General features: G+C 37.7%; 1 protein-coding gene across 1 annotated transcript in view; it reads left to right on the forward strand.

Moving 5' to 3' along the window:
* rnf111 (ring finger protein 111) overlaps nt 1-23,995 on the forward strand; it is a 60,172-nt gene that overhangs the window by 26,573 nt on the left and 9,604 nt on the right. Inside the window, exons 4-7 of the mRNA XM_073836619.1 lie at nt 8,314-8,471; nt 14,117-14,326; nt 14,426-14,772; nt 16,069-16,078. Coding sequence (XP_073692720.1) covers nt 8,314-8,471; nt 14,117-14,326; nt 14,426-14,772; nt 16,069-16,078 — 725 coding nt within the window. The remainder of the gene's footprint in view (nt 1-8,313; nt 8,472-14,116; nt 14,327-14,425; nt 14,773-16,068; nt 16,079-23,995) is intronic.

Consider the following 23,995-nt stretch of genomic DNA (forward strand, 5'->3'; position numbering starts at 1 on the left):
AGTATTTTTTTCTCTCTCTCTCTTACCCTCTTCTTTTCTTTTTCACCCATGTGCCTCTTTCTCTGCCTTCCTCTTGTTCTGCTTTCCTCTTCTCACTCCTCCCTTCCTCTAGTCTAAACTCATGCCTATGGAAAGCGTTTCCAGGAACTGGATTTGTGTTATGTAGCGAGAGTGGTCTCATTTAATCTTTCCCATCTCCCTGAGGTGCCTGGGCTTGCAGCAGAATGCTGAGAGTGTTTCTCAGCTGGAGGAGGGGCTCTGGGTGTCTAAGGTCAGCTGGATGAGCAATGAGGCTCTTCCACTCAAAGATCCTTTGTTTATAGTGCATATGGAGACCGACGAGGACAAGCATGAGTGTAAGAAATTATATAGATAGATGGACTATTAATTCAGTGGAGGGGGGTTGGTTTTGATTAAACCAACAATATACACAAGCAGCTGTGGCAGACATCCGCTTATATATTTTATTAGAAAACCTCTCTTCATCTGTTCAAATGATGCTGATGTCTGAAAGTGTTTCTGTGGCACTGGAAATGAGATGCTATCTGGTGGTTGTATATGGTCACTTGCTTATGGAAGCGACTCTGTTTCACCCCTCCCCCATCTCACAACAGCACACTGTCTTTAAATGCAGAAGCTTGCAGAACTCGCAGACGTCTTCCCACACACACAGGCATTTGACACATTTCGCATGGACTTCTGTTCTGTTGCTTTGCTTAAAGATTTGCTATTAAGGGATTCCAGTGAAAAATGTCAAGACTCCCTTTCAAATTCTGCACAGGGTCCCTCATCTGACCTTTCCGCCGGCTCCAGGAACAGGCTTGTGTTGATCCCACCCACTGTAAACTTGTGTGAGATGTATAGGAAGGAAAATTCAAGCAGTGTGTTTGCAAACAAGGCACCATGGACAAAGACCAAAAATTCTTCAAATTCCAAAATAATCCTACCTCCTCTCCCTCCCAGGTACCACCCTATCCGTTCCTGTGCTTACAGAGCCCATCCCAACTATAGACTCAAAATGCCACGCTGGTGTAATTTACAAAATAATCCCAGGCCTGCTTGTGGGTAATTAGAGGCAGGTCTCAGGTGATTTCTCTGGCTTTGCCTGTGATTCTGCCAATTAAAGAGCAGTGTCACACACCGCCTCAGGTATTCCCAAGCACTCACGTCTGATTTGACACTCTAAAAGCTTAAGAACATGGGGTCTTGGGTATTTTGGGCATGATTTTAAGTGTAGAGCTTTCTTTTTTGTAGTATTAATTGCATGTAGTATTTATGTATTTTAGATTTTATTTTATTTTTTTTATGGTTACACTACCAGTCAAAAGTGTTTGAACAGTAAAATCTTTAATGTTTTTTAAAGAAGTCTCTTCTGCTCAGCAAGCCTGCATATATTTAATCCAAAATACAGCAATTATAGAAATTAATACTTTTATTCAACAAATACACTTAAAATTTTTCAAAAGATATAAGGACATTTATAATGTTACAAAAGATTTCAGATAAATGCTATTCTTCTGAACTTTCTACTCATCAAAGGAACCTGAAAAAATTTTAATCGGCTGTTTTCAACATCATAATAATAATAATAAATGTTTGAGCAGCACATCAAAATATTAGAAGAATCATGTGACTGTAGTAATGATGCTATGAAATCACAGGAATAAATTACATTTTAAAATATATTAAAAAATAAAACAGTTATTTTAAATAGTAAAAATATTTCCAAATGTTACTGTTTTTGCTGTACTTTGGATCAAGTAAATGCAGGCTTAGTGAGCAGAAGAGACTACTTTAAATAACATAAAAAAATCTTTTGACCGGTATTGTATAATTGAATGAGCCTTGATTCAAGCCTAGATCAAATAACATGTATTTTCACATGATTGCACATCAGTTCAGTTCTAATTTAATACATCAAATTGCTTGACAGTTGTAAACAACTTGCAGTTAGGCTAAGGAATGATATTACTTAGTGGAAGAATTGTTCATTAACTGTTATTGTTAATAAACAACCACAGTAGTACAGTAATATATATTAAACACAGCTGCTTTATATTTTATATGTGGAGATTTTGCTTGATTTAAAATATTCATAATTTCAAGAGTTCTACTTCGAGTTCTTCCAGTGTTAGGTTGGTCATTGTTTGTTTCTGGGTTTCAGTTATGTGATTATAAATTCTCATTTCCCCCTCCCCCATTTATGTATTTTTTTATTTTATAGATTTTTTTTAATGCATGCAATTTGGATGTGCTTTTGTTGATCCTAGGGGGAAATTAAAGCAGCAGAAATTGTGCGTTGAGGGTTTATAGTGACGTAGAATGTGTGATTTGTTTCTTGCGTGTTTGTTTTAGTTGTCCTCTGAGTACAAATGTTCTGGAGGACGCCTTAGGATGTTTTCTGTAATAGTCAGTCCTTTTTGCTCTGAATACTGATGCACACTATTCAGTCTGATCTGCTCCCCTAAATGTTTTCAAATCAGCAACAGAATAACATTTAGTTTAGTATTTTGTTTTGCACAGGCAGTCAGTTATTTTAATGTGAAAAAGTGAAGTTGAGATGATAGGTGTGTCAGAACATGAATAAACTTAAACACGTTGAAGCCAACAGAATAGCGGAAAGGTGTTTGCAAGCAGAAGGAAATTGAGGTAATGTGTGGCAAGTCGATTTTGCTTAAACTGCCTTTACCTGATATAAAGAAGACAGTTTAAGGTGTTTACATGACCTACATATTGTTGATTTATTAAGCATAACGGGTGTACACACACTCACTGAGATGTTCATAAGGAAACTGAACATTCTGGAGTCACTCCCCTAGTCTCCAGAGAATCCCTCGGCCCTCCAAGCCTGTTGGTAATCATTTTGTTTTGATGTTTTAATGATGCAATCTGTGGTTAACGGGCTCACCAGTGTTGGGTTGGGAGGCAGGGGGCTTCCCCGCTCTCCAGACACAGGGGCTTGGGGCCACTAAATCCCAGCCCGGAGAACAGCTCTATTCCCAGACACGCTCTGCTTTACGGCAGCCGGGGCCACTGCGCCCCTCCTATGGAATCAAATCCTCACAGAGGGCTAGAATTCCAAGAGTGATTGCAGAATTCCAGAATAATTTATTTGGAATTTTGGAAAACCACCATTTTGTTTAAACTCTCTAGAAGAAACTAAACTGCACACACCAGGAGTTTATAACATTCTGAAACACACTACTACACATCACAATTTTCATATTGTGCTGTTCACTGCATTACTAATAGTGACTAAAATTGGTTTGATTCCCAGAGAATGCATTAAATGCAATTTTAGGTGCTTTGGGTAAAAGCATCTGCCATATTGAGGTCAAAAGTTTACATCCCCCTTTCAGAATCTGCAAAATGTTATTTTACTAAAATAAGAGGGTTCATACAAAATGCATGTTATTGATTATTTAGTACTGACCTGAATATGATATTTCACATGTTTACAAAGATGTTTACATATAGTCCACAAGAAAAAATAATAGTTGAATTTATAAAAATGACCCCATGCAAAAGTTTACATACCCTTGATTTTTAAAACTTTGTTTTAACCTGAATGATCCACAGCTGTGTTTTTTGTTTTTGTTTTTTGTTTTTGTTTTTTTGTTTAGTGATAGTTGTTCATGAGTCCCTTGTTTGTCCTGAACAGTTAAACTGCCTGATGTTCTTCAGAAAAATCCTTCAGGTCCCACAAATCCTTTGGCTTTCCAGCATTTTTATATATTTGAACCCTTTCCAACAATGACTGTATGATTTTGAGATCTATCTCTTCACACCAAGGACAACTGAGGGACTCATATGCAACTATTACAGAAGATTCAAATGGTCACTGATGCTCCAGAATGGAGATGTGTACATTTTTTTTTATTTTGCCTAAATACCATATTTTTTTATCATTTAGTACTGCCCTTTAGAGGCTACAGAAGATAATTACATGTTTCCCAGAAGACAAAATAAGTTACATTTATCCTAATCTTCAAATTCAAAAAGTTTTCACCCCCTGGCACTTAATGCATGGTTTTTCCTTCTGGAGCATCAGTGAGCATTTGAACCTTCTGTAATAGTTGCATATGAGTCCCTCAGTTTTCCTCAGTGTGAAAAGATGGATCTCAAAATCATACAGTCATTTTTGGAAAGGGTTCAAATAAAAAAAAAAAAAGCTGGAAAACCAAAGAATCTGTGGGACCTGACGAACTTTTCTGAAGAACAGCGGGCAGTTTAACTTTTCATGACAAACAAGGGACTCATGAACAACTACCACTAAACAAAAAAACACAGCTGTGGATCATTCAGGTAGGAACACAGTATTAAGAATCAAGAGGATGTAAACTTTTTATAAATTCAATGAATATTTTCTCTTGTGGACTATATGTAAACATTTTCTTTTATTGTGAAATATCTCATTCAGGTCAGTACTATATAAACAATAACATGCATTTTGTATGATTCACTCTTATTTTGGTAAAATAATTAAAATTTTGCAGATTCTGAAAGGGGGCTGTAAACTTTTGACCTCAACTGTAAATATAACTTTAAATATATGATATGAACTTTCATCTCGACTGGACTTGAATGCTTTTTCTGTTAGGGATGTTGCTATCCTTAGTAATTTTCTTTACGGTTACTGGTGATATTCTTTTATTATTATTCTTTACTGGCGAAAGTTGACATTGGTAGACAGTAACGGCTAAAATTAGGACTGTTTGAGAGTCACACCTGCTAATAAATACTAGCCTGATGAGCCAGACCCACATAAATGTAGGGTCTGGGCTAGGGGTGGGCGATATGACCTAAAATTAATATCACGGTATTTTTCATCTTTTGAACGGTGACGGTATAATATCACGGTATTACTTTTTTTGGTACATTTTGGGAGTAGCAGCCTGTCCTGTCCCTTTAGTATGTGAATAAAGTTAATATTTTTATAATATAATACATAAATGGTAGGTATCCTTATCAAAAAGAGACATGGGAGAGTATGCATTCTTAACATATTTATTTTGCAAAAAACCTAAAGATCTTACTTAACAGTGTACAACAAAACAAAAAATATTTTTTATTGAAATTTAATTTCTGCAATATTTAAAACCTTTAAATAACTGGGGGAAATCAACCCATCGCAACAGTTTAAAAGTAGACCAATTCTGTGGTGAAAAACGCGGACTTGGCAACCCTGCATCCAACACGAGCTGCTGGAGTTAATGTCATTACACACGTGAGTACGAAATTTTCGTCCGAGATTTTTGCACGTAAAAAAAAATACAGGTTATGTTAATCGAGTTTACACACTGCCTCTGAAACTTTCGTCCGTCATAAAAAAAATCGGATCGTGTTTGATTTTCTGCATTTTCGCATCCATAATAAGCATTTTGATAAGGACGGCGAATATGAGAAAACTAAAAAAACGCATACGAAAATCGGACTCAGTGTACAATGACCTTTAGATTTGAATGATCACGGGTCGAAAGTAAAGAGAGATTACAAACATAGACTGTAGGATTTGCTGCAATCTTGTACTCACTGACAAATATCTATTAACGTTATAAGATGTGTGCTGCTCCCTTTACACAGAGTGTGCGTTATCGCAAAATCGAAAGTAAAAGTAAACAGGCCGGTCGCGTTCGCCTCGCGCCCGCTCAATTTGTGATCCGCTGTGTAAATCCTTCGGCCGGCCGACCGGCAAAAGTCCTGATCGTCCCGATTGCCACTCCGCCCCTGGTATAGGCTACAGGCCCGACCCAGTGTTGCCAACTTTTTTCAATGGAAAGTAGCTAAACCCCGCTTGAAAAGTCGCCAAATGTCGCTAAATGACGTCATATGCTCACTAGCATATTCATGACGTCAGTAAGTCGTATTGTCTTGCTTCTCTGTGCTCACCTTCTGCTATTTAATGCAGCCAAATTCAATAAAACTGTTTTCATTTATATATTTCATAGATATACTGATATATTTTACGGTTTCTTTTGTCAGACAACGGGGTAAATATGAAATAGTGGCAGAAATGCGGCGCATTAGGACTAGATAACCAGCTCTCGAAAATATTAATCTACACTAAAATCGTGATTCATAATCACGACATTGTCTAATGAACTCAAATACACATACGATTAAGTCAATGGCTGTGCTGTGATTTCGGCTATACTTAAATGTAAAATAGAGTTAGAAGCATCAGAATACATTTTTTTTTATCTAAAAATGCTGCTCCTGTGCCGCTCACTGAACAGAGCAGACGCAGATAGAGAGAGGGGGAGTGCGCGCACGACTTCGCGCTCACGCGGCAGTAGGCTACCAGAGAGTCTCATAAACTAAATAAGGTTTGTCCAAGAAGTCGCTAGATTTGTCGCTAGGTGCTTTTTTGAAAAAAAGACGCTAAGGGGGTCTGAAAAGTCGCTAAATCTAGCGACAAAGTCGCCAAGTTGGCAACACTGGCCCGACCTTTCTTCACGGTGTTTCACCAGTCTTTAATGGCCACTCCCCTTTTACCTGCCACCTGCAAAGCTGATACGAATAAGTTTTACTTTTTTATTTACAACAAGATATAGGCCTATAGTATAAGGACAGGTATTCAGACCACAATTGAACGTTTGAAGAAAATTTAATGCCTTATTATTTAGAATTAGCTATTATTGATGTAAATGCAGCCGTTCGAGGCACATAATTGATTTATTACGGTATTGACGGTATTAGAAAATCCATGTCGTGGCGCAATGTCACACCAGTGCTGACTATGACACCGGTGTACCGCCCACCCCTAGTCTGGGCACTCTTCATAGACAGGGCTCAGCTGGAGGGGTGGTATAAACGGTTGTCTTTCAGACTCCCTCTCCACGCAATAGGATAGCGCTACAACCAATCAGAGCAACGAAGAAGGTGACGTAGTCAGAGTCCCATGGGTTTTCCCACCAGCGGAGCTAGCTGGTAGATCAAACTTTTGCCGTATCCGGTTGGCAAAACTCCAAATACATCCTTCTTTTGTAAGAACGACCTCAGTGCAGTTTCTTGTTCTTTTCTCAGAGAAAAGCTTAACTTCAAGTCTTTCAGAGTGGCGGCCAAAGCCGATTCGAAAGAAAGTTGTTCGCTAGCAGCAGCCATCGCTCTATCTCTCACTGAACCAGAGAATGTCTGACGGAACATATGGTCGAACGTCAGTCGTCATCATGTTAAACCCACCCACCGACTCGTGATTGGCCCGGTCGATTTTGGATTTTTAGAAATCTCAAGTGAACAGAGTAACTAGACTGCCCTTGGAAGCAAATGTAATTTGCTGCCGCTAGGGTCGCGTCTAGATTCTAGGCTAAATAAATACAGTTTCAGTTCCAAACACTGACTGTCTGAATGCCAGTATGACTTAATGTGGCTTTTAATGAGCAAGTAAAAATAGTGACTGAGGTTATTTAAAGTTAGGCTTTATTTACAAGAGAGCATGATTTACGAAGGCTGCATAGGAGAAGAATGCAGCTGTTTTAACACTGAAAATAGCCAGTTGAAATAATATTTGGAGCAGAATCATGAAGTGGTTTTCAAATTAGTGTGGTAATACCTGTGGTGTGACTCTAATGAAAGCTAATGACATCAGACCTTGACAGACTTCCATTTCAAATCTGCTCACAAGCCCTATCCTCTTTTCTTTACACACAAGCCCCTCCCCTTTTCACCATGCACAAGCTCCTCCCCCTCCCTTCACACTGTACACCAGGGAGCTCAGACTTAGAGGAGTGGCCCTCTTCTGGATTCTTGCTTGAACAAAATAGCTTTCATGTTTACAATGTTTCTTTTTTCTTTTCTTTGAAAAGTTTTTACAGATGCATTCTTCTCAAAGGTCTTATCACATGACAGGTCATGGTGTTTGGCAGTGCTTTAGCTTATTGTTTATCTGTTGATTGTGTAGTTTGTTTCTTGTTATGGTGTGAACTTTTTTTTTAGTTTTGTGGTTTACTCTAGTCATGGTTCTGTATGTGAAATGCATGCCTGCTATGTTCTCATGGCACTAGTGTACTATATCTTCTCATAGGCTTATAATATGTGTGTGTGTGAGTATAAAGAGCTCTAGCTCTCATGTCAGCTGGCTCTTATTTATGTTCCAGCCGATCATTCCAGTAGCTGCTAAAGTTGCTGCTCTAATGCCCTGCTACAGCTCACTGGATACAACAAAATCTAGACCACAAACACAGGTCTGCTTCTACAGCACATTCGACTCTGTCCTCAATCGACCACTTTTACCATAACCGATTCATACCGATGCATTGTTTTCAAATAGTTTTACAGTTATATTATGGAGACTGTCATCTGTGTGTTGTGCAGGCCACGCTCGGTGGGAAGCCATGGCAGGATGCACTGGGGACCCAGCTGTTCCCAGAGCCGAGCTCAGGAGGGACGTGGCCGCCATCGCCTGTCCACCGTCATCCAGCCACTCAGACAGAGCGCTGGAGAAGTGGTGGACCTCACCGTGGATGAGGATGGTGAGGACAACTTTGCTATTTATTTACGCTTTAGGGGGATGTACAGAGCCCCCCACATGACATATGGGTGAAATATAGATATGGTCACCACAAATTAATTAATTTCCATGATTTGTTAATTACTGGCTACGTTTTATTAATTCATTACCTATTTTTAGTTTAATAATGGCCGAGTTTGATTAACTAGTTGCTTGTCTTAAGCAAATTGTGGCCGCATTTTATTAAGATCATGCTAATTTGTTCTTTTATTTTAATTAAGTTATTTCATAGCTAATAATTGTGGGTGTGATATCTTTTTGTTTTTGTTAAAATTTAAATTCTGACCCATGATAAGCCAATAATTGTAATTTTGTGCATGATATTAAATTATATGCTAATTTGTCAAAATTATTTACAAAATGTGACCCTGGACCACGAAACCAGTTTTAAGTAGAACAGGAATATTTGTAGCTATAGCACAAATACACATTGTATGGGTCAAAATTAGTGAGTTTTCTTTTTATTCTAAAAATCATTAGTAAAAGTAAAAAGCATGTTCAATGAAGATATTTTGTAAATTTTCGAAATACAGGTCCTTTTCAAAAAATTAGCATATTGTGATAAAGTTCATTATTTTCTGTAATGTACTGATAAACATTAGACTTTCATATATTTTAGATTCATTACACACAACTGAAGTAGTTCAAGCCTTTTATTGTTTTAATATTGATGATTTTGGCATACAGCTCATGAAAACCCAAAATTCCCATCTCAAAAAATTATCATATTTCACCCGACCAATAAGAGTGTTTTTAATACAAAAAAAGTCAACCTTCAAATAATTATGTTCAGTTATGCACTCAATACTTGGTCGGGAATCCTTTTGCAGAAATGACTGCTTCAATGCGGCGTGGCATGGAGGCAATCAGCCTGTGGCACTGCTGAGGTGTTATGGAGGCCCAGGATGCTTCGATAGCGGCCTTAAGCTCATCCAGAGTGTTGGGTCTTGTGTCTCTCAACTTTCTCTTCACAATATCCCACAGATTCTCTATGGGGTTCAGGTCAGGAGAGTTGGCAGGCCAATTGAGCACAGTAATACCATGGTCAGTAAACCATTTACCAGTGGTTTTGGCACTGTGAGCAGGTGCCAGGTCGTGCTGAAAAATGAAATCTTCATCTCCATAAAGCTTTTCAGCAGATGGAAGCATGAAGTGCTCCAAAATCTCCTGATAACTAGCTGCATTGACCCTGCCCTTGATAAAACACAGTGGACCAACACCAGCAGCTGACATGGCACCCCAGACCATCACTGACTGTGGGTACTTGACACTGGACTTCAGGCATTTTGGCATTTCCCTCTCCCCAGTCTTCCTCCAGACTCTGGCACCTTGATTTCCGAATGACATGCAAAATTTGCTTTCATCCGATCTCTTTACTTTGGACCACTGTGTTTTATCATTGCCTCCATGCCACGCCGCATTGAAGCAGTCATTTCTGCAAAAGGATTCCCGACCAAGTATTGAGTGCATAACTGAACATAATTATTTGAAGGTTGACTTTTTTGTATTAAAAACACTTTTCTTTTATTGGTCGGATGAAATATGATAATTTTTTGAGATAGGAATTTTGGGTTTTCATGAGCTGTATGCCAAAATCATCAATATTAAAACAATAAAAGGCTAGAACTACTTTCAAATGTGTGTAATGAATCTAAAATATATGAAAGTCTAATGTTTATCAGTACATTACAGAAAATAATGAACTTTATCACAATATGCTAATTTTTTGAAAAGGACCTGTATATCTAAACTTACTATGCATTGCTAAGAACTTCATTTGCACAACTTTAAAGGCAATTTTCTCTATATTTAGATTTCTTTTTTGCACCCCTCATATTCCAGATTTTTAAAGAGTTGTATCTCAGCCAAATATCCTAACAAAGTTGTATCTTGGTCCTATCCTAACAAATCATACATCAATGGAAAGCTTATTTATTCAACTTTAAGATGATGTATAAATCTCAATTTCAAAAAATTCACCTTTATATGACTGATTTTGTGGTTCGGGGTCACAATTAAAAACTGAAATCAGTTTGAATCAGTGAGTTTAGACATCACAACTTTTATGTTTAGTATGAAAAATCAATATACATTTTCACAGTGATATGAAATTTAAAAAAAAAAATTAAGTTGCTTTACTAGGGTTCTTTGATTTCTGTGATGCGAAAAACGCGAACAGAATCATAGAATAGAAATCAAATTTATTGTACTACTACTAATAAAAAAAAAACAATTTTTATCTGAAAAATTATTTACCAGAATTTATTTGCCAGAAAAATGTAAATACACAAAGCAGTATTTAAATAAATAAATCAAAAATATTATATAATATATTAATGAAACTATAAAAATGTATGTAAAACACAGAATTTGGTTAAAAAAATGTTTAAGCTTTATGGTTCTAATTAATTAGACATACTTTTTGATATTTTTTATTTAACTGTTAAAACAGAGTCTAGAAAAAATTAAAACCTATTTTGGAAAAAATAAAACAGAATTTGGGAAAAAATAAAACTAATTCCATAGGGCCCTACTTTACCTTTGCCATCATTTAATGCTTACTTGATCTAAACGTAAAAAGTAGTGGACATGAGAATTAATAATTTATTATCCAATATAGTACAAATGCATATTACTACATCCATATTTATTCTCCTATATTATCCTTTGTGCCTTTTCTGTATTATTCTTTTTCTCAGTTTGTGCTGCTTCTGTCATTTATCATGTAAATAAAAATAAAAAAAATAGATTTAGGTGTTTTTCATGATCACTGGCTTTAGGATTGCAAAACTGCCATCAATCCAGTTTAGCAGCACAATCGAAGGGAGTCGAAGGGAGAAAGCAACAGGAACTGGACAGGAATTTAATATCCCCTCATTTCAGAACATGAAAAGGCCTTTTGAATATTGTTCCGGTCATGACCTCTTTTCATGCTAAAATTCAAATGCTCGATATACATGAGCTGTAACCGCAACTTTTAAAACAACAGAAACGCGTTGCATAACCATAACAAGTAAAAACAATCTGCTGTCCACTTTTGCTGAGCCTTGAAATCGAGGGAGAGATTATTTCATGTGTGTCAGCCATTATTTGAAATGTAACAGGTTTGATGAGTATTTGATGATCGTCTCCCTGACTCGGTGCTGTAGTGATGGTCTTCAGGTCTGGAACATAAAGGAGGCAATAAGAGTTAGATCACCCAGTTCAACACTGCGTGGGTTTGGGAAATATTAGATGTCACATCTAATCTACTCATCTTTGACTGTGAGCGGTCCTCCCTCTCTGTCTTTGAGCTGTATCTCTGTGTGTGAGGGGGAGGAGGAGGAATGAATCTGGTAGATTCGGTTAGTGTTGTTCAGTGCTCTGGATTGCAGCTCGACTGTGTGTTCAGACCCCGTTAATAATGATTAATCTATATCGTTTCAGCATGCACGGCAGCATAAATAGCCTTCACAGCTGCACAACATTCTTTCAGAGCCACACAGTGACGGACACCAAAAGCATCCCTTTTATTGTGTGCAATCGAGTTTAATTCTGATTTCATTTGCACGCAACATAATGAAGTCTGTCTGTTATGCAATCAGCCGCTGGCCCCAAAGATTCAAAGAGAATTACTATAGGAACCAATTAAACTGCCATTCTGGATGAGGAAATAAAATCTGTGTAGTGTTATCTCATTAATCTGTGATATGCTCCCAAATCTCGAGGTTTGTCAAAGGAAAACTCATTTACATTGTTTTGTTTGATTTACTGTCATAAAGTGTCTCTTTGTTTGTCTTTTGGGGTCTGTAGCTGGTGGGGAGGTAAAAGAGCAGGCTGAGATATGATTGCATTTGCATTTCTTTTGACGGAGTGAGAAATTAATTTGCGAGGAAAAAGCAGATGGATTACTCGCTATGGAATGTTAATGAGTAGCTATCCTCATGGGCCACTTCGTGAATAAAGTCTGTGAGTGTGAAAATGCACACGCACGCTCGCTCGCACTGATGTTCTAGAGCTGGAGGAAACCATCTGTTGCCAGTTGCAATGAACCCTTTTATATTAAGAACACCCTCATTATTAATAGCCTCATAGTTATTATTAAAGAAGTCGAAAGTGTAGATGCACTGATGGTAAAATTCTGGCTGATAACAATTAATTTTCTTTAATGATTAAAAAACTGAAATCAGTCTTTTTAATTGCTACAAGCAAGTTTATGTATCACATTATTATGTACAGTATGAAAATTGGGTATACTGTATTACTGTTCAGAGGTTTGGGGCAGTATTTTATTTCTTAATTTTTTTGTTTATTTGAAGAAAGAAATGAATACTTTATTCAGCAAGGACATGTTAAATTGATCAAACATGACAGTAAAGATGTATAATTACAAAAAATTATATTTCTCACAAATGCTTCACATAGAATGCTTTTCTATAAATAAAATTAGCAAAGAGTCCTCCATAAATGTCACTGTTTTTACAAAAATATTAAGCAGAATAAACTGTTTTCAATATAATGATTCTTAAACACCAAATCAGCGTTTTAGAATGATTTCTTCATATTTGAAGGGTCATGTGACACTGAAGACTGAAGTAATGGCTGCAGAAAATTAGGCTTTGCAGTCATAGGAGTAAATTGCATTCTAAAATAAAATAGAAAACTGTTAGATTACTTAAAATTATGATGTTTCACATTGTTTTTTTGTGTTTTTGATAAAATAAATGTAGCCTTGGTGAGCATAAAAGATGTTTTTTACAGAAATGTTTAAAAATTGCACTGACCCTAAACTTCTGAACGGTAGTTCAAGTAGATTTTGAGATTTGCTAAAAATGTAATAGTATTATTGAATTGATGTAATTAAATGATGGCAAAGATTAAAAAAAAATGGGGAAAATTTGTATGCATAATTAAATATCAAGTACCGATTTAAACTGGTTAAAAATATCACAGCAGCTATTTGCACCAAGTGTAAATGGCAATAGATGCTATTTACACTAAGTGCAAATAGTATATTTGCTTAGCGATATGCCATTTATACTAAGTGCAAATAACGATATATTCTATTTACACTATGTAAAATAGCATTATTTTCTGCTAGTTATACTACTTGCAAATAGTGGCAAATATCTGCACCTCAGTATTGTACTACATTATAAAACGGTATGTAATAATAGCGTATTGAGTGTAAATAATCATTTTTTATTTTTTATTATTTTTATTAAATTAAATGGATGGCATCTTATAGGGACATTAAATCCCTTCCTTTCGATTATTTCCTTCATTTTTATTGAAAATAAATGCCTTTCGAATGTGATTTGAGATGTGAAAAGGTAGAAGAATGAGTTTGGCAAAAAGCTGATTCCAACTTGGGTCGATTGCATCAAAAAGACTGCGCTACACGCTTTATCATCTATGCCACTGGAACCACTGTTTGGGAGCCGTCTTTTGTAATGTTATCTAGTCCAATCACACATTGGTGGACAGAGTTAGTTAAAATAGCCTCTGCCAACAAGCTCTGTAAAAATATACATTCTAATATTGACAAATAACCAACATATTGTTCATTGCTAAGTTTAATCATTTATGTTTTTGTGTGTGTTTTTGTATATTTTTATACATCTTCAGACCTCTCAGTCGTGCCAACCACTTCTGACAGCACACACCCACAGCTGGTCAGTTCTTCTTCCTCTTCCTCTTCCCATAATGCCTGTACCTCAGAATCGCCACCGGAGGGTCCTGGTCCCTCCAGTAGCTGCTTAGCGGCCGCCCCTGATAGCACACTGGTTGCTCAGAGCCACGGTGGAGTTCCAGGAACCAACACCACTGCCACCGAAGGTAAGCTATGGAGACGCTATCATTTGATAACTGACAGTGACATCGATTAATTATATGTTTGCCTTGGTTTTTAATTGTATGTCTTTATCCCCCAATCAGATGACAGCAGAAGGAGCATGTCTGGTGAGAATGGAGGTGTGGCGATGCCCAGGTTACCTTCTTGTTGCCCCCAGCACTCCCCTTGCAGCGGGCCATCTTCAGGACACCTCTCCATGGGGCACACCCACTCAGGGTGTATGCAGGGTGGGACGACACAGCAGTCTGGTCCCCAGCAGTCCGGCTCCCAGCACTCCCACGGTCACTCGCATCACTTCCATCATCACCACCACACCACCCCAGTCCCTTCTTCCTTAGCCTTCCCAGAGTCCAGCTGCCCTCTGGAGAGGCCCACTGCCATGCCTGCACCCTGTGGAGGGGTGAGCAGCAGCAACCAGTACCACGACCAGGTACCTTAATAACTGCATTAAAGCTTGTTGAGAAGCTTAAATGTGACCCTGGACCACAAAACCAGTCTTAAGTTGCATGGGTATATTTGTAGCATTAGCCAAAAATACATTGTATGGGTCCAAATGATAGATTTTTTTAATGCTAAAATTAGAATATTAAGTGAAGATCGTGTTGCATGAAGATATTTAGTGAATTTCCTACCGTAAATATATCAAAACTTAATTTTTGATTAGTAATATGCATTGCTAAGAACTTCTTTTTTTTGCACCCTCAGATTCTAGATTTTCAAGTAGTTGCATCTCAGTCAAATATTGTTCTATCCTAACAAAGCATACATCAATGGAAAGCTTATTTGTTCAGCTGATGTATAAATCTCAACAAAAAAAATGACCCTTATGACTGGTTTTGTGGTCCAGGGTCACATATTTTCAGTTTTGGGAAAAGCAAGGATATTATAAGCTTCTGTAGCAGCTGATGCTGAAACCCATTTTCTTGGCTTCTTTGTTCATTGTGTGTATGAATTAAATCCTTCTTGCTTTATAAACTGAGATAAAAACTTTTTGCTACATAAATGGAGGGAAAGAATTAAAATAATATGTTGACTGTGAAGCATAATGTCCGTATTGTTGACAACACCGTCTGTTTTTCATTTCACACATGGTTTGCATTTAACAGCATATGTTTTGGTTTGGAATTAGTTAAGATTCTGCCTTCTTGAAATACTAAATCACTGTTCGTGTTTTGATGATGAAAATAAAATCCAAAGCACCGTTATGAAAAAAAATTTCTGGAGCTGAGCTTTTCCACCAGGGATTTTGTTTGAGGCCATCCTCTCAGTGTTGTTGAATAATTCACATTGAACTAATTGTCTTGGCTGCTGAATTCTATTATTTACCAGCATAGAGAAATGTTGCGTATGCATGTTGTGCCTCAAAAAGTGAAAGTTGTGTATGAAAATTTGTGGTTGTGTTTGGCGTGACACTGTCTTAATGTATGCTCAGCTAACAAAGTTGTTTCTATGCAAAATGCATTTGGCAAAAGTCTGTGGCCTTTGATGATGGGGCAATGAGCAGTAAGTGCCGTTAGCTAATCATCAGATATGCACAGAGGAGGTGTAGAGCGAAGCGAGGTGATGTCAGGCATGTTTTATACATCAAAGTGTGAAAAGGATTAGATTTGGGGTGAATGTCCTCATTTTGAGAGGAATTTAATACTGTTTCGGTTGGTATGCGTATAATTTCATTGGCTAGTGTAGTTTTTTTTTTAATATGGACCTGATATGTACCTTTCTTAAGGTACAGTGGTGTAAGTATGTGGATGTAAGATATTTTTCATGAGATTTTTTACGTACACCTTTCAGAATATGCAAGATGTTAAATATTTTACCAAAATAAGAGGGATCATACAAAATGCATGTTATTTTTTTTTTACTTAGTACTGAACTGAATAAGATATTTCACGTAAAAGACATTTACATAAAATAATAGTTGAGTTTATAAAAATCACCCTGTTTAAAGGTTTACATACACTTGATTCTTAATACTGTGTTGTTACCTGAATGATCCACAGCTGTTTTTTTTTTTTTTGGTTATGTGTTAGTTGTTGATGAGTATCTTGTTTGTCCTGAACAGTTAAACTGCCCACAGTTTTTCAGAAAAATCCTTCAGGTTCCACAAATTCTTTGGTTTTTCAGCATTTTTGTGTATTTGAACCCTTTCCAACAATGACTGTATGATTTTGAGATTCACACTGAGGGACTCATATGCAGCTATTACAGAAGGTTCAAATGCTCACTGATGCCCCAGAAGGAAACACGATGCATTAAGAGCTAAATTTGAAGATCAGGGTAAATTTAACTTATGTCTTCTGGGAAACATGTTAAGTATCTTCTGTAGCATCTGAAGGGCAGTACTAAATGAAAAAAATATGATATTTAGTAGAGATGCTCCGATCAGCATTTTTGGGGCCGATCGCCGATTACTGATCACCAAGATCATGATCTGCCGATCGCCGATCACAGAATGGCAGGGGAATGGGAATCTTTGATCTATAATCTAGCAGATTTTGCACCATTTGTAGAAATGAAACTAACTCTAAATTAAATATATTGGGAAAAAAAATAACTGTAGAAATAGGTTACAGTCAAGATCTTGAAGAACCACCAAGTTAGGGTTGTAGACGATAGTACAGTGTATCGACGATAGTTAGAGATATCGCCAGTTGCTGATGGCTTTGACGATAGCAAGACTCAAAAAGGAGTCTTTTCTGCTCAAAAAGGCGCCTAACTTTAGCGATGCAGTGCAGAGAGTCGGTTCTAGGATGCTTCAGAAACTTGCCGTTAGGGGTGTAACGATATGCCTAGGTCACAATGCGGTACGTATCCCGATATTGGGTTCACGATACGATACGAAAAATTAAAACATTAAACTGAAAATCAAACAACAGGTTTATTAAAAAAAAAAAAAAATTTCAATAGCTTTTCTAAGTTTTACATACAAGGTCACATTTTAAGGTTTAATAAAAACCTTCTGTATTAAAATTAACAACTGATAAGGTCTGTCTGTCACTGATTTTTAATTTTTTTTTAATTTCACATGATACTGTAGTGATAAAATTGTCAAGATGTCAAATTCTTTAAACCTGCTATAGCGATGCAAGATTCTATGTGTGTGCGTAACAGAGTCCTACCCGACGGGTGAACCGCTAAAACTGACGTAACGGTGGAATAATATTTATCTGTCAGGTGCAGTGCGGGTCGGACGGGTGACAGGCACAGGTATTTGCTCTTTGGACTCAATCCGGTACACACTGACGCTGCTCTCAAACGGTCCCATTCTTGTGTTCGCGCTCTGTCTGAAGACCGTTTAATAGGGGTGTAACGATACACCAAAGGCACGATTCGGTTCGGTTCACAGTTTTGGGGCCACGGTTCGGTTCGGTTTGGTTTCTGTTTGCTGTGGGGTTAGGGTTGATGTCATCTTAACAGCAATGCTAAGGAACAATAGATTCACTTAAAAACAAAAACAACAAAACTTTTTCTTTATTAACTTTGCCAACCCATTTTAGTACAGTCAGGATACCTGAGTAAGTTAGTGAAAATTAGACATTCACTTGTCCGAGTTAAAAATGTACTTGTCCGGGGCAAAAAAAAAAAAAAAAGCCTTTTTTGCTGTAAATCAATCCATTCTGAAGCAATAGTCTCATCACTACTCTATAAGGTCTTGCTTTAATCTGAATATTTGTGATATTTGCCTTAAATTGATTTCTAGGACACTTTTTAACTTTATTTTCCTAACCTTACTAACTGTATTTGTCATCATTAACATCAAATTCTTAAATTTTATCAATACATCAAATTATAATAATTAGACTCTATATGGTTGCACAAATTAAATCAGTATCAACAAACTCCATCTTTCCATTGCACAGGAAAAACCAGGCCTGCAATGAAATTGACATTTAACTGTATTTACTTAGACTGTTTAATGAAGACAAGAGGTTCCAAAAAATGCATTTACACAGTAAAATTGCAAATACATAAACAATGTAATAAGATTAATGTTATACAAAAATATTGGAAAAATGCAGTACCTTTAAATATAAAATCGAACCACCAATAGGTGGCAGTAGTCACTGTCTTAATGAGCGAGTCACGGATTCAACCATAGATGGATTCAACCAGTTCGTTCACTGACTCCATTCATTAAAAAAAGTGCTAAATCATTCAGTACTGAAATACCGCTGTGTTGCTCGGAGATTCACGGAGAGGTTCTGCTGTTGCTTAGAACTATTTTCGTTTGCAAAATGGTTAATGATGTGTCTAAAATGTAAGTCAGTTAATATTAACTACTAGTTTATTGAACTACTGTTGTATAAAATCATCAATGTCACTCACGTTTGCAATCGTAATGGTGCTTTCCTACCGCAGTATGTTTGTTTATGCTTGTTTCTTTGTGTCTGCTGTTGAGCCTGTTAGTGTTGATTTTCTGTGAGTCAGATAGCCTGCACGAGCTTGATACTGTCCGTTTTCAGTCATCTTAAGTAATAAAATCAGAATTATGCTCACCAAAGTTTCGTTGCTGCGCTAGTTATAGATTGTACTTGATGTTTTAATCAGGTTACTTGTCCGGTCGGACAAGTAAAATCCCCTTTCACAAAATCCACTTGTCCCGGACTAGCGTTAATGTCGTGCCCTGAGTAGTAACCGAGTGTGATCGCTCACTCAAGTCACATGACATGACATGCACTTGGAAAATACTAACTTTAGAATATAATATTTAGAACAAAAGCTCATCATTACTAATACAATTTAATAAAATGTGATAAAATAAAGATGTGTTTAAATTGGTTAAATTAGTTAGAGACAAGTGATGTCAACCCCAACAATGGGCAGCAGGGGGCGTGAGAGTACCGCGGTACGCCACGAGAGTTTCGCGATGCGTATCGTGGTTGGTGTATCGCGATATTTCGGTTCGGTTTGTAATATCGTTACACCCCTACCGTTTAAAAGCCCTTTCACATGGGACGCGTCAAGCGGTGGAATCACTGCGCGGCTGCCGCTTTCTTTCATAGTGGAAGTGTTTTGCGGTCGAGGTGCTCACGACGCGGTCTCGGGGTAAACGTATTGCAAACAACAAGGTCTCATTTTACTTCACAAAAACAAAATAAATGAAACGTAATGAAAATATGATGTGTTATTTGCTATTTGTCATTTTATGGGACAATGACTAGAGTGGTTTTCATGTCAGACACGGTTTACTATGACATTTTACACATAATTGTATTTTTACTGCGCAGGCTATACTACACGCATTTTCTGGATTTTTTTTTTTTCTTTATTAATAGCCTTTCTCCGTATTTTATGGATCATACAACTCCGAAATGTTGCCATACTGCTGACTTAAATGAGGAGGGAGGGTCCGCAATCTCTGGGTTGGTTGCCATGTTTCCTCACGTTCTTATTTAACTAGCTCAACTTTTGCAGGAAGGCGTCAATGATTGGAAAGGTAGTCACGGGGTGTGTTGCGATTCTCCCTTATCCCTTATTCAACCGCGACACAGGATCGTGGATCTGAGTGTCGCGATTTCGGTTTCATATCGCGTATCGTTACAGCCCTACTTGCTGTGGTATAAACACATGCATAGAGTGGCCACATGCAAGAGATTTTATTCATCATACAGTGTAGATAGATAAACTGATTATAACGGGAGTGTTTTTAAAGTGCACCTCGCACTAGACTAGGCTACACTAGTTAGTGATGAAGTTCTTTGATAATGTAAATGTTCTTTGCTTGTTATTTGTAGCTGCTTTTTAAGATGATGTAAGGATTATATTATCCAGCATTGCACAGTCATTAGGATAAAGGTAGTAAAATGTGGTTTAGGCTGAATTAAATACGATATATCAGAATCCGTCTGTATATAGGAAACAAACATTCACCTCAGTAACATCTATATGCGTTCATTAGAATTACGATGCGATAAAATGGCGCTAAACATATGCACGTGAATTACACGGGCACCGTTTCTATTCTGTATGAACTGAACTACAACATGAACTGATGACAACAATCAGACATACAGCGGTAACATTATTGCAATATGACGGGTATAGAAAGATACATGCATTTACATTCAAGCACGCACATTTACCACTCACTGACGATTGCAGAGAATTATGAAACCGAAAGTAAACTTAAACTTCTCCGCCAAAACTACAGTCAGCGCTCTGTACACGCACAGCTTAGTCACATGCCCAATAATAAGACTACCCTTACAAAACGAATAAGGAATTTAGTACTCATGTTGCATGTTGCCACTGGTAAGCGCCGCTCTACTGTTGTTTACCTGTGCGCCGTGCATGCACGTGTGAAAAAGTCCCGCGAGTAATTTACATCAAGTGATCGGCTTTTTTTTGATCGGCACTTTTGGGGTTCGCCGATCAAGCTATTTTTCAGCCAATATCGGCCGATCATGATCGGTGGCCGATCAATCGGAGCATCACTATATTTAGACAAAATAAGAAAAATGCACACATCTTCATTCTGTTTAAAAGACTCTTAAAGCATTGTTTTCTTCCTGAAGCATCAGTGAGTGTTTGAACCTTCTGTAATAGTTGCATACCGGTATGAGTCCCTCAGTTGTCCTCAGTGTGAAAAGATGGATCTCAAAATCATTCCGTCATTGTTGGAAAGGGCTCAAATACACAAAAATGCTGAAAAACCAAATAATTTGTGGAATTTTTCTGAAGAACAGCAGGCAGTTTAACTGTTCAGGACAAACAAGGTACTCATGAACAACTATCACAAAAAAACACAGCTGTGGATCGTTCAGGTAACAACACAGTATCAAGAATCAAGTGTGTGTAAACTTTTGAGCAGGGTCATTTTATATATTCAACTAGGGATGCACGAAATTTATCGGACTGAAAAATTATCGACCGATATGGGTAAAAATTACGTCATTTTTATTGCTCCGATAAATAAATGAAATCCGTTCCGATAAAGTACTCTTGCTGGTAAATCAATCAGTCAGTCTGGTTTATCTGAGATTCATCTGCTTTCCGAGTGCAAGCGACTGCAGCTGTAAACAGCAGTGACTCTCGGACTTTGTCGCGTGTAATACGTCATCATCTGTGTCGTCATCGTCGTCTTCGCCGGTCTGGAAGTTTTTCGCGGTGGCAGAGGAGGACGATGCTATTGCTATTTGCAACACATGTTTAGCAAGGATTCTGAGAGGAGGTAAAAAGCCGTCAAGTTTTAACACAACAAATCTCACTTCAGAGGTTGTCATCGCGGTGAATCTGTTTTAGGGGCCGTTCACATGTCGCGCCTAAAAACGCGTGGAAAACGCTAGACGCGCCTCCTTCTCTTTCTTTCCAAACCGCTCTGTAGCCTGCTCTGCTGTGGTGTCTGCCGTTGCTAAGCAACCATGACCTGCGCTCTCCATAAAGACGCGGAAGTTTCAGCAAAGGATAAATGGATTTTCAGCATTAAAAATCGCTTGCAGTAGCTGTTATTAAATTTATTTAAAAATGGTTATTCCTGTACAGCCATGATAAGCTGTTTCTCCACCTTGGCAGTGCTTTCAATGTTATTAAGGGAACGGGTGAAGATGATTGGTTGGTTCATGTCATATGACCTGCGTTGGGCTTGCGGCGTTCTGAAAAGTTGATGTTTTAATCTCGATTCTGATGTTTTATTCCCCGCCTTGTACGATTTGGTTGCTGCACACATTCATAATATGATCAATAAGAAGCTTTAACATTTGGACATCAGAAATTACTCCATGATGCACTTTTCATTTTTTCCAGGTTGACAAATGTCAAAGCATTTTATTTATTTAGAATTGTGGTGCCTTACACAAAAAATAAAAACATTTTTGAAGAGTCAGGAGTCCTGACTCTTCAAAAATGTTTTTATTTTTTGTGTAAGGCACCACAATGTATTACTGTATATATCTGGGTCTAACAATCACAGCAAACATCAGTCCTGACTCAGGACTGATGTTTGCTGTGATTGTTAGACCCAGATATATACAGTAATATACAGGGGTTGGACAAAAAAACTGAAACACCTGGTTTTAGACCACAGTTAGTATGGTGTTGGGCCTCCTTTTTTTGGCCAATAGAGCATTTCGTCTTTGGAATTGTCATATACAAGTCCTGCACAGTTGCCAAAGGCATTTTGAGCCATTCTCCTCTTGCAGATCAGGGGTCAGGTCACTACATGATACTGGTGTAGGAAAATGTTATCTGACTCGCTCCTCCAAAACACCCCAAAGTGGCACAATAATATTCAGATCTGGTGACTATGCATGCCATGGGAGATGTCCAACTTCACTTTTCTTGTTCATAAGACCACTCTGTGGGGTTGGACAATGAAACTGAAACACTGGCCAATATAATGTTGGAGGTTTCATGGCTATATTTTTGCAGCCTGGTGGCCAATCTTCACTGACTGCACATTCCACCAGTAAGAACAGGTGTGAACGTTGACTATGTGCACCCAATGGTTCAGACATTGTACTCTGAAGGTGGTACCATGTATCAGGATGATAATGCACCAGTACACACAGCAAGACAGGTGACAGAGTGGTCTGATGAACAAGAAAAGTGAAGTTGGACATCTCCCATGGCATGCATAGTCACCAGATCTGAATATTATTGTGCCACTTTGGGGTGTTTTGGAGGAGCGAGTCAGATAACATTTTCCTACACCAGTATCATGTAGTGACCTGACCCCTGATCTGCAAGAGGAGAATGGCTCAAAATGCCTTTGGCAAATGTGCAGGACTTGTATATGACAATTCCAAAGACGAAATGCTCTATTGGCCAAAAAAAGGAGGCCCAACACCATACTAACTGTGGTCTAAAACCAGGTGTTTCAGTTTTTTTGTCCAACCCCTGTACATTTCATTAGTTTATCTCAGATTTTGTATTCTCCTGGGTGCACAAAATTATCATATAAAAATATGAACGTATCGGTATCGATATCGGTATCGGCCACAAGAAGGACTTAATTATTGGTATCGGTATCGGTAAAAAAATTTCATATCGTGCATCCCTATATTCAACTATTATTTTCTGTTGTGGACTGTATGTAAACGTCTTTTATGTGAAATATCTTATTCAGGTCAGTACTAAATAAAAAAAAACATGCATTTTGTATGATCCCTCTTATTTTGTTAAAATACTTAACATTTTGCAGATTCAACTGTAGGTATTAACTTCAGCCAGTTGACTAATAGAAGTCTGCTGTGAATACAAACGAACTGCAAGATAAGAGACACATGGAATCTCACATGATCTGAACATGTGCCTGTTTGCTGCAGACTTAACTTTGCATATTTTAAGTGTTGTAAGAGATGTTAGTCATTCTGTTTTTCCACAACCCTGTCCTACAGAGATTTTGCAGTAACGTCATTGTAATCAGAGGTGGAGCAGAAGAGCGGTAGCACGTCATTTCAGTGTTGTCAAAGTTGTGAGAAGCATCAGGAGCAAAATAGCACTCTCGCATGACAAACTGACAACTGCTTATCAAGCTAAATATGGGGCTTAACTTGAATAATCCTACCTCAGTCAGCTACCTCAGTCACATTCTTGCCTCCCATATATGACACGTATTATTTTCCAGGAGTGCCACCACAATAAAAATCACTTTTGAAAAAGTTTTAGCTTATAAGTTGATTTCAGACAGTGATTTAGTTTCACTGAAGAAACAA

This window comes from Garra rufa, chromosome 3, assembly GCF_049309525.1.
Source record: "Garra rufa chromosome 3, GarRuf1.0, whole genome shotgun sequence".
Lineage (NCBI taxonomy): Eukaryota > Metazoa > Chordata > Actinopteri > Cypriniformes > Cyprinidae > Garra > Garra rufa.